The sequence below is a fragment of the Trachymyrmex cornetzi genome, unplaced genomic scaffold, assembly GCF_001594075.2.
Source record: "Trachymyrmex cornetzi isolate Tcor2-1 unplaced genomic scaffold, Tcor1.1 scaffold590, whole genome shotgun sequence".
NCBI lineage: Eukaryota > Metazoa > Arthropoda > Insecta > Hymenoptera > Formicidae > Trachymyrmex > Trachymyrmex cornetzi.
The window spans coordinates 152555-164826 of NW_017299904.1; the positions used below are offsets into that span (position 1 = coordinate 152555).

Genomic DNA, 12272 nt, shown 5'->3' on the forward strand with positions numbered 1-12272 from the left:
ACGTAAACTATAGAATTTTCAGTGTTTTTTCGAAATTTTCAGTGTTTTTTCCATAAATAGCTTAATGGCTCCCGCACAACATTTGCCGCTCGATTGAAGGTTATGTTTTCTTTCTTGGTGATTCCACAAGTTCACTGTGTTCCCGGAACTTTTCACTATTACACCTCAAATCTTACAGCGTGCTGTCGCTTTGTTTATTTTTATATAATATTTCCAAATTTCACTTGGAGGTATCGTCGCGGACATAAATTTACTTGCAAACGTATACTATACAAAAAACGTTGCGAAATTCGAACTTCCCTCCTTGATTTAAGGAATATCTGCATTGCAGACACTGGCCGATATTTTATGTGTCGTACGACAAAGCTTTTCAAGCCTATTGATTGGCTGCAGGACAGAAAGATCCGAGAATCTCTCTGTCCTACTAGGGCGCTCAGTGAGTGGTCATAATACTAACAATAAGGCCGATACTTACCCCGGATTGGCCCGGATCTACAATAGGGTTTTAAGCCTTAAGCCATAAGAAATGGGCGAATCACAGTCGCTTATTCTTCTCGGATTCGACTGCAATTGGTCAGTTTCTTATGGCATAAGGCATAAAACACCTATTGTAGATCCGGACTTATAGTTAGATCTTATATTCAAGACCGTCTTAAGTACGGTCTTAAGAAGTCACGAACCAATCACCCATTGTGGATCGAGATCGAAATTTAGGCTTAAAAGCTCGATCTCCTGATTAATCGGCCAAGCAAAAATCCGATTTAAAATTTCGATACATCGGGGCGAAATATCGATTCACGTTCAGATCGTTTGATCATCTCTAGATGATTCATCTCTAGATCTTAGCACTATTCAGCATAAGTCCGGATCTACAATAGGGTTTTAAGCTTTAAGCCATAAGAAATGGGCGAATCACAGTCGCTTATTCTTCTCGGATTCGGCTGTAATTGGTCAGTTTCTTACGGCATAAGGCATAAAACACCTATTGTAGATCCGGGGTAAGTCCGGATCTACAATAGGTGTTTTAAGCCTTATGCCGTAAGAAACTGACCAATTACAGCCGAATCCGAGAAGAATAAACGACTGTGATTCGCCCATTTCTTATGGCTTAAGGCTTAAAACCTTATTGTAGATCCGGACTTACTGAATACGTCTGCACTACTACAGTAGTGTAGTAGTACAGTAGTGCCTCAAAATACTCCTAGTGCTCAGTAGTACTTTTATACAAAGGAAATTTTTATTATTAATATTTAAATAAATATTAAATGTTTAATTATATAAATATTCCTTAATATTAATTTTTTAACTTTTAATTATAATTAATTTATTTATATTTAAAACTTAAGCTTAATGTGAATACAATTAATGCCGATTCGCCAGTAATTTTTTATCGAATTGTTGTCAATCTGCTGACATACTATCGACAGTTCATTTACTGAATAAAAGTGATTATACGAAATGATTTCGTCTACTTTCTACTTCTTACAGTTAAAAGCAGAAAGAAGAAAAATCTGCAAGCAGATTCTGTTATATTTTTGTTCTTATTCTGCTGACAAAATATATACTTAGCAGACACTTTGCAACATTTGTTTTCAACAAATTTCGACTATGTCTATATATTAGAAGTTAAATTTAATTCCTGCCGTTTTTCGTCTCCAAAATTGATTTGTTTCGAAGGGAAATATCTTAATCAAAGTGTTATTAATAAAGTATTATTAATTAGTAATAAAGTAGAAAATAGAGGAAATTACTTTGATTAAAGATATTCATTCATCTTCCCTTCGAAACAAATCAATTTTAGAGACGAAAAACGGCAGGAATTAAGTTTAACACCTAATAATTGAGTTACCAGTAATATTTGAATTCCACATTTATCTTATTGTTGCTATTCTTTGCTTTTCACAGGGTCTTACGGACATTACCATGTTGCAATATCATCGACACCTGCAATATATTAATATCACTAATAATAATGTATCGCGTTTGTCGCCTCTGAGCGGCCTTCCATACTTAATGTATTTAAACGCATCGCACAACAAAATTGAACACGTGTCAGATTTTACACCTTCTTGGTACCTCACCTACGTAAATTTATCTTACAATCATATAATAAACATAGGCGATCTGAGCGGCTGCTGGAGCATCGTTAGATTAAACTTATCTCACAACATTTTAGAAAGCATTTCTGGGCTAGAAAATTTAAAGTAAATACAAAATATAATGTGTCTTCCGATACGCGACCTGTATTTACAATTTGTTATACTTTTTTATAGACATTTACAGTACTTGAACTTGTCCTACAACCTCATCGAACGTATTGAAAACTTGGACGGTCTGAATATACGAGAATTAAATTTAGAAGGCAATTGCATAACGTCATTTAGATCTGCTATACCCGGCCGTGGCATAAATACGTTGTCTAATTTACGAACAATTTTCCTGGGATACAATAGATTGTCCACTCTGGGCTTTTTCAAAGTGATCATCGTAAAAGAACGCCAAAGTATTTCTAGTCCTGTTTTAATTAAATGATTTTTAGGATGCATACACCTTACGCTTCGTAGATCTAAAGTTCAATAGAATCACTGACTTAATGGAGATATTGAATTTGAAGGGCTTAATATCTGAGGTCGACTTTAGAGGCAACACCTGCACAAAGTGGCCCAATTATCGAAACGTATTGATATCTTCTATATCAAGCGTTAAATTTATTGACGGCGTTCAGGTTTTTCCGGAAGAAAAGGTAACATTTTTCTAAATGAAAAAGAGAAAACACTTTTCAGAAGTATTGAGAAAGCCTACATCTTTTCTAAGATTCCGAAAAAAATTGATAAAATCTGAAGAAATTTAAGATATTTTTTTTCAGAAATCTTCATAAATTAAAAATATTAATTTTTTTAATCACTAAGTATAAGAATATTCAAGCCTATGACGGTCAAAGCTAGATCTTTTTTGCCTAAACAATTCCCAGTGAATTATCTATATCCTATATATGTACATGCATATATATCATATTTTTGTAGTTATTCAAACTGCGCGCCGAAATTTTTCCGGACTCTATTTAACGCAATTAAACTACTGCAATAATATCACAAGTTAAATTAAATTGACAATGTGCTGAAAAAAATCTTAAATAAATTTATTGCGAAAAATACTACCTCGGCTGGGACTTGAATCCGGACCTCTTATAATCTCCGTACGAGCGTTCTAAGCAATCTAAGCCATTAGACCAGTTTGAATAACTACAAAAATATGATATATATGCATGTACATATATAGGATATAGATAATTCACTTGGAATTGTTTAGGCAAAAAAGATCTAGCTTTGACCGTCATAGGCTTGAATATTCTTATACTTAGCGTTTAATTCTTGTCGATCCGAATAAAATCTTATTATTGATTAATTTTTTTAATATTATGGAATATTATGAAAATTTTTTTTTAATTAGGAACTTATTGTTACTTATAACTAGTTGATTATAACATTTAATCATTAATTTTTATAATAATAATAAGAAAACATTAAAAATAATTAAAAGAAAAATTTTCGCATTATTTGTTTTAGAAAAAATCAAGTTTGGAGAAATGTAAAAGAATTGCTCATGTATGTAATTATACATAAAACTATACAGTTATGTGTACATGCAAATTTTTTAACATTTTTATAAACTTAATTTTTCTAAAACAAATAATGCGAAAATTACCCCTTTAAATGTTTTTGATGTTTCATTATTCTTATTATTTTTAGTACATCAAAAAGTAATTTTACAAAAGAACGAGAGATGCATAAACATGATATATGGACATATTTCATGTATAATTATATATGGATATTTATGCATACGTTATTTTTATAAATATTTTTACTTGGTAAATATTTTCTTCCAGGTGACATCAGCTATGCTGTTTGCCTCGCCATTGGACTTGATAGCTGCCCGTAAAGTAGCAAAATTAACTTTACTAGAACACTTAAATATCAACAAGATAAACGCTCATGTTCAACCGTATGATGAAATTAGCCCCCCTTTGATGATACTCACAGGACCGTCGGCGCTGAAGAAAATGACACTGGCTTTGCATGTGGCTCAAACAATTCCCGATAAAGTAATCCTTGCAATCCTTTTTGCAATATCCTTTCAATTATCTTAAAAGTCAATTTCAAAGAAATAGCAGGATACAATTTTGCAGATAAAATATTGTCATTGGCATACTACAAAGGAAATATGCGAAGACGGTGACGAACGTAAAGCATACATTCCTGTAAACAGGGAAGAGTTTAACGATATAGCTCGGCGCGGCGAATTTTTAGTAATTCTGGACCTTTTGGGCGATAGTTACGGATTTCGTTAGTGCAATATTACTTATATTAATTTATACGAAAATACTGTTACGTAATATATACATATATTTGTAAATCCTAAAAAAATCTCATATTTTATTATAATTTTTAAGAATTTTTTTTATATTTTAAATTTATGAAAAATTCGAAAAAAATACTTTAAATTTCTTCAGATTTTATAAGTTTTCTTTGGAAATTAAAATGAGAAATCTTAAAATAATTTAGAATTCATATATAAAATATAGTTTCAAAAATTAAAGATGCAGATTTTTTTCAATATATTTAAAAAAAGTATTCCAATGTTTAAAAAATCTGAGATATTTTCTAAAAAGTTATATTATACACAAAATTACAAGAAATTCTTAGAAAAATTTTCATTCTATTTGGAAGCTATGATTCTTTTTACAGATGTAAATCAGATTAATCCATTGATATCTGAACACAAAATTGGACTTACTCAAATGAATTTATACGCAGTCACCGAAATTTCTAAACGATATCCGAATGTGAAAGCGATCTTGGTGTTTACACAAAGTATCGATCTTCACAAAGATTGGATACAAGAGAAATTTGACGTTTACACGTGGATTAAAGACAATGTGGAAAATTTGTTGGCTGTTAAAATAGGCAAGCGTGAAGAAGAAATAGAGACTGCTAGTTGTATATTAAACTTTATTGAAGAAATTTTGGATGAGGTTCGACTAAAGTTTAATTTTAATATACGATCTCTGATGAAAAAAATTTTCATAATTTATAATATTAAAAAAATTTGTTTTTCATATAAAATAAAAAAAATTTTTTAATTTTTAATTTTAAAAGAAAATTTCTAAAAAATACTTTTTACATTTGTTGAGATTTTATAAGTATTTTTTAGAAATTATACAATGAATAACTTTAGCATAATATTTCAGAATTCATATAAATAAAAAATTTTTAATGTACATTCCTTCTGAGCATTTTTGAAAAGTATTTAAATTCGTATAAAAATTGGAAAAATGTTCTAAAAAGTTTTAAAATAATATAAAAATTGTGAAAAATTCTGAAAAATTACGTGAAGAATTCTAAGAAAAATGTTCACTAGGAATATACTGCGAAATTCTGCTAAATGTATGTTTGTTATTAGATAATGAGCCGTCTAGTATTTTCAATTTACGGCATCTCCATGAGACCTCGAGGAAACGGGGCTACAACTGATATAATATTGCAAAGTAAGACAATGTTACCGAAAGTTGTATTGCGAAGGGATGAAATAGCACCACAGAAAAAAAAACACATTACATTGTTAGAAACAAAAAATGAAAAAGATATAAAATCGTTTGATCGATTGTCATCAGAAGAAAAAAAACAGGCGTCGGAAGAATTAAAAGTATGAAGCGTAACTTCAAATGATATTTGAATATCTTGCATTATCAGTATTGTAAATATATAGGTATTATTGGACGAGGAATTGAATATCATTATCGATGATGAAGAGACGAAACGTGAAAAACATAGGTCGAAGATGTTGCAGCGTCGAACTATATTGATGATGGACATGCTTGACCAGTTCGATAACGATAATTTTAGCGAATCAACATCTTCCGAAGAAATAATGGACATTGTATACGCTTTGAATTTCGCGAAAGATTATCCCAACAAACCAATACATAACTTTTTTATTTTCTGGGATATATCTACGTTAGGTTACAGTAATATATCAGTGAAATATATTTGATACATAAACGATACATTCCAAAGTTGCTGACATAAAGCTAAAATAATACATTTATCGTACAAATAATATTACGTTTAACATTAATGACATTCGTGTAATATTATATATACGTCTATGTTACATATTTTTGATTTGCTGGGATTAATCTCATTTTAGAAACTTCTTCTATTATTTTAACACAATATAAGATATAATTTACATATATTCTCTGTGGAGCACTCAAGATAAATTAAGTACTTTCATTGAACAAAAAAAACAATGATAATATAAGTTTAGTTTAAAAAAGAAACATCACAATAGAATGACTTTTTTCAACATTCTCTTATTGTTATTCTTATTCTGTGTAAATATAATTTTCATGTACAGCATCAAGAGGAGATAATGCACGAAGAAAAAGCAAAAGCATTAAAAAATATATATATTGAGCTTGTTATAAAAAGTAGGAAATTGTACTTGGACTACCACGAAAGCCATCCTGGCTTCTTTACTTTAGTGGTAATTCATTAAATTCATTCCTATATTAAATTAATTTTAATTACATCTAGTACCATACATCTGATATGAATTATTGTGTTGTAGCTGCTCATGGATGATTATACAAAAGCTTTCGACTCGTTAATCAACTTCATTCATGAATCATATACAAATATTCCTTACAGAAAATCAATATTCTTATCAGAAATGCAGCATTTTAAACATACGGCTATTCCCATCGTGATTGAAAGTATCATCGATAAGATCGGAGAGTGAATATATGACATTTATACAAAGATAAAAACAAAGAAAAGGCTAATGAGTATTTTTTCGCGGCAATTTGTGCGATAAAGAAATTTATTGCGTATTACGATAAGTCAGACGGCTTCCTTTCGAGCCATCTTTATTTTTGACATTTTCGAGAGTTATTGTTATTAAGTTTATATTTATACAAATATTAGTTAACGCAAAAAATAACACTTTTCTGTTACAGAAATTTATCAGTATCTAAACTCCAACGCAGAAAAATATTAAAAATGCAGGAGATTGATTGTCCTTCTCAAAATAATGATCGCAATAAGCTATAATAAAATAAATTAAAATATATAAATATATTATATAATCTGAATATATATAATATTTTTTATCAATACGACTAGCAATATAAAGTTTTGGCCAAGTATTTTAAAAACAATCTATATAACACATGTGTATTTCAAGTTGCACGTCAGATATGTAGAAGACTTTTTGGTATACACGCGTGCATTTTATACTAAAAATCCATAGTTTTTGCATCAAAACGTATCAAATAACACTTAATCATTTCTAAACACATTTGTACACTACTAGTTACATAAATACTGTAATAAGTTATATATATATATATCTATACACACATATGTATATGTATATATATATCTCATTTATGATATGAGCAGCACACTGCGGAAGATGTATAGATTGAAATAATAATTTAAAGTTACATCGTAGATATAATCAGTACACCTTATTCCATTTGTAATATTTCATCGATATCTGAATCTAGATCAGAATACTTTATTTCATTTTTACGTTGAACAATAGCGGGATCTTTGTCTTTCAGAGTTCGCGGAGCAGGTTGTGGGAATATGTTGCCTTTCGCCTTCGGACTTGTAAAATTCCGCATAGGACTGTCCAAGATGGAGTTCACGAGACTGGTCGAGTTTAACAATTGATTTCCTCCATTATAATTCATAAAATCCTGTGAGCTTGTATTGACTCGAAAGATGGTTTCAACCGATCCTACAGGTGGCTTTTTTGATATACTCAACTGGAAAAATAATTTATAACAATGTCATTTCAATGATATATCACACAGATATATCAAATAATTGCACACAAAATATTATCTTACCTGTTCCTGTATCTTCTTGGATATTTCTGCGATTTTATCGCTTTGCGAAGTTTTCAAAACAATGTTGCTTGTGCTCATAGACTTCTCTTTCTGCAATGCATATTCTCCCTTTTCAGCAAAGCTTAAAAAAAATAATGAGAATTAATTACATTAATATACTTAAATATACAAATATATATGTAAAAAATAATATTATATAAGAACAAAAATATATATTACAATATAAAATCTTTAATACCTTGATACTTTCCAATCATTATTTACTTGATTCTTTCCTTGATCATTTTCTGATATCGTCGTATCATCATTTTTTTTGTCATTCAAATCGAATAAGACTTTTTTCTTTACCAAACTACCAACTGAGCCACTCGTCGGTTTTAAAACACTTTTATTTTTCGGAGAAAGAACTGAATTGTCTGGCATAATTGTACTGTCCGAGTCATTATTTTCAAACAATTTTGGCGTTACCACCTGTTTCTTACTGATGGGAGAATTCATTTTACTTGCAATATCCGATACAGTTATCTTTGTAGGTGAAATCTGTTTTATATCTTCTCGAGATTCAATAGAGCTTGCGGAGGAAATGCTTCGAATCGATTTTGAATATACTGGAGTCACTTTTGGACTGGTGTAAGTATCCGCCCCATTTTTTTTCAATGGTGATTCACGTGTGTTTTCATATACCTCATCTTTGTATTTTTTAGGAAGAAGCTCGATCTTCTGCTTTAAACGTAATTTTAATGGAGTCGTATTTTCTGCTTTCTGGATAGATGTATACTCGCCTAAAAAACAAAAGACACATTATATTATATTAACTGTCCACAGTATATTATTGATTTAGTGCAAAAAATATATAATTACCATTGTCTTTACTGAATGCTTTCCATGCTTTTGATTTAACGCGAGTAACAAGTTTATCCAAAGGGAAATTTTTTGTAAGCGTAGAATATCTTGGTTCTTTATGATTTGCTGATATTCTTTGAAGAACATCTTCGAGTATTTTTTGTTTAATTTGATTATACCGAACTAATTTCTTTGCATTAATATTTTGCTGATGCCTTATAATCTCCATTTTTTGCTTATATGTTGCCGCAGGTATTCCTTGCCATTCTGGATCAATTCCTAATTCTCTTAACCGATTATCAAACATAATTTGTGCATCTTCCAGAATCGATATTTTTCTAACATTGGGAGGTTTAATTGTAGGCGTTTTACATTTTTTTACTAAATCATCATCCGTTGTAACACTCTCACTATCGGTCCCTGATTCTGACATCGACGACAAAGAACCAGATTCTGTTACAGAACTTACACTACGCTTTTCTAAAAATTCGGATCTCTTGTTTTTCATATTATCTATATGTAACGTTTCTTTCTTTTCTCTAATATCTACATATTTTTTATTTACATCAATAGGATCTTCTTTGATAATAAAATTTTCATTTATGCGGTCATTAACTTCATTTATGTCATCCAACTTATCATAATGCCTAGCACTATTTTTTGTTTCTTTAACAACTTCTGATCTATCTAATTTTTTCAGATTAGATTGAGTAATCAAATGTTTTACAGTCCTGCTGTTAGTTACAACTTTCTTATTACCCTTGCTCTTTACAGTTTTATCTTTAGTAGGCATATTTTGGGTTCGTGTTACGACTGACATTAATTTTTCATTATATTCTTGACTAGATTCACTACCAACATCTTCAATGACTATCTCCGTATCTTCAGTATTATTTAAACTCTTATAAGTTTTGTTTTCATTGTTGCTGTCGTGTTTTATTAATAAAGCAGATTTATGGAATTCTGCTGCGTTCTTTTCCCTAGTTTTGTGATTATTGATTTGTGTCTGCGAATTACTGATCTCACGTGACAAGCTGTTTAATTGTTTTCTTTGCTCTACCAACATGTTGGTTTGATCCATGGACTGTTTCTGCAAGTCATGTACCTTAGACGCATACTCAGACTTCATACGATCAGCTATCTGCTGAGTCGCTTTTAATTCTGTCGTTAATTTCTCAATATCCCGATGATGTTGAGTTTCCATATCTTCCATCTTGACTTTCCAATGATTTTCTTGCGTTTGTAGCTTTACTTGCATATTTTCCATGCCTGGAGTCAACTAAAAAAATAATCTAATATAGTTTAATACCTAATAAGAATAATGTACAATAAAGACTATCATTTCTTACTCTTTCATGAAGCTGATTTCTCAAATTCTCAATTTCTTTCTCTTGTTGACTAATTAGACTTTTCACATTTGTCTCCAGAATACTTTCATTTACAACGTGATCTTTTTCTCTTAATGCCTGCAAAAAGATTCCAAGTAATTTGTAAGAAATTCTATAAATAGAATAAATCACTAATTAATTTATGAACTTACACGTATCTCATCAAAGAGCATGTTCTTCAAACTTCCAATATCTTCTTGATATCTTCTTTGCTCTTGAAATCTATCTACTCTGCTAAAATCATACTCATTTTTATTTGTGTTTCTTGAATAATCCTTCTCTGAATTATCTAACAGTTTGTCGGATTCATTCCTTATTACTCTTTCAGTTTGATTCAGTCTTTCCTTCAATGTTTTTATCTCGTTGTGTAATTTCTCTGTTTCTGCTCGGTAATGGTCATGCACAGGAGAAGAGGATACACCCATGTCTGATATGTATGAATGTTTGCGTGCTATGTGAGCATTTACAAATATAGCACGCACAAATGTTTTTGGGCAATGTGGACACTACAAGAAACCTTGCAATTAGATTTTAGATTAGATTGAGAGTATTGTAATTAATTCATAACTTCAATTTATAATATACTGTAAATGTAGGTGACTTGGGACAGTGTAGGTAACTTGGGACAGCATGTATTTTTGTTAAATTTAATCATGGGATCCATCCATAAATCATTAAAAAAAGTTTAAATTTTAAACTTTCTTTAGAGATTCATGGATAGATACCGTGATTTAATTTAACAAAAATACATGCTATCCTAAGTTATCTACACTGTCCCAAGTCACCTATATTTGCAGTATAATTTATAATCAACAGAAGTCAATATATCATTTATCAATAGAACACATCTTATTTCTAACAAATAAATTTGTTGAAATTTACTTTGTAAACTTCTCCATTAGAGATTTCACCGATGTTAGTCTCAATTAATTTACGTTTCTCTTTTGATCTCTCCTTTAGATTCTTTACAGTATCTTCCAAGGCAGCAATTTCTTTCTTCATACTGATATTTTGTTCGATCTTCTGTCTCAGCTCATCCTTCAATATTATTACACTATGATCCAAATACTGTTTACAATACAATAAATACTCAACTGACAGTTGTGCAAGTCTGAACAACTTAACAAAATTAGGGTCCAAAATCTTGACATCATATTCACTCTCCAAGCAGTAATCTATTACATTGTTAATGTTTTGATCTATACTTGAGAAATCTCTTTCCCGTATAACTCTGTCTATATCTATAGCACCTGTAATAAAAAGACAAATTATAATTTACAATAATAAACTTGATATTCGATTGTGTCACAACGTCTGACTTACCTATGCGATTCCAGTCAACTCGTACTCTGGATCCATGCATATTAAAGTAAAATCCTGATTCCCTGGCGAGTTTGGGGAAATCATGGCACCAATTAGTGCCGGCTCGAAACGAGAATGCCATTATTTAAAGACTTATTTGCACAGCGTGTACATGAAAAAGTCTTTGCAAAAATCCTCTAAAGAAAAAGCTTACACCCATCGCGCGTTTACTTATATATTTATGAGCTTATATATTTCGCGCGTACTTGTGTGAAATTTTCACTGCATAATTGCTTACAATCACCCGCACATAATATGTACAACTTCATTTGCAATTGCAATTTGTAAGCGAGATAAACGGCAAGTGTCAAAGTCGATGTAAAAGAATGTAAATTGTTTGTAAATAACATAGGGTGTATCGTGTATTCTGAACCGGATTAGCGTTTTTTTCTTCTAGACGTTGGTAGCTCTGTAAGGGCCTAAGCACAATAGAGGAATAGGAATTAGATATTAAGATTTTAACCTATCAGAAATTGATTACATCGGAATACACGGTTTCTGATAGGTTGAAATCTTAATATCTAATTCTTGTTCCTCTATTGTGCGCAGGCTCTAACTAAACCAATATGGCTGTGTTCAGCGGATTTAACAATAGCAAAGCCCTGCGCACAATAGGAGGAATAATGCTGGATTCACACTGCATCCGATTTGCGTCGTACGACGCTCCGCAACCAATCAGAAAACAGAATTCCGATGATACCAAGCAAAATCCATCGGAATCCTGTTTTCTGATTGGTTGCAGAGCGTCGTACGACGCA

The 12272-nt window shown here is 30.8% G+C and overlaps 2 protein-coding genes across 2 annotated transcripts in view; one reads left to right on the plus strand and one right to left on the minus strand.

The window, feature by feature from the left end:
- LOC108766437 (leucine-rich repeat and guanylate kinase domain-containing protein) overlaps positions 1-7115 on the plus strand; it is an 8843-nt gene extending 1728 nt beyond the window's left edge. Inside the window, exons 3-13 of the mRNA XM_018515732.1 lie at positions 1906-2204; positions 2274-2478; positions 2540-2743; positions 3890-4105; positions 4190-4346; positions 4749-5035; positions 5464-5706; positions 5770-5940; positions 6421-6549; positions 6634-6800; positions 7022-7115. Of these exons, the coding sequence (XP_018371234.1) occupies positions 1906-2204; positions 2274-2478; positions 2540-2743; positions 3890-4105; positions 4190-4346; positions 4749-5035; positions 5464-5706; positions 5770-5940; positions 6421-6549; positions 6634-6800; positions 7022-7115 (2172 nt within the window). The remainder of the gene's footprint in view (positions 1-1905; positions 2205-2273; positions 2479-2539; positions 2744-3889; positions 4106-4189; positions 4347-4748; positions 5036-5463; positions 5707-5769; positions 5941-6420; positions 6550-6633; positions 6801-7021) is intronic.
- Positions 7116-7474: 359 nt separating this feature from the next.
- On the minus strand, positions 7475-11865 carry DZIP1 (DAZ interacting zinc finger protein 1). Its single transcript, XM_018515744.1, has 8 exons — positions 11476-11865; positions 11035-11402; positions 10305-10658; positions 10114-10230; positions 8783-10043; positions 8160-8703; positions 7922-8042; positions 7475-7837 (listed from the first exon to the last, which is right to left on the minus strand). Exons 1-8 carry the CDS (start codon positions 11594-11596, stop codon positions 7535-7537), a joined length of 3189 nt encoding a protein of 1062 aa, XP_018371246.1. The 5' UTR covers positions 11597-11865; the 3' UTR covers positions 7475-7534.
- Between the last annotated feature and the right edge of the window lie 407 nt (positions 11866-12272).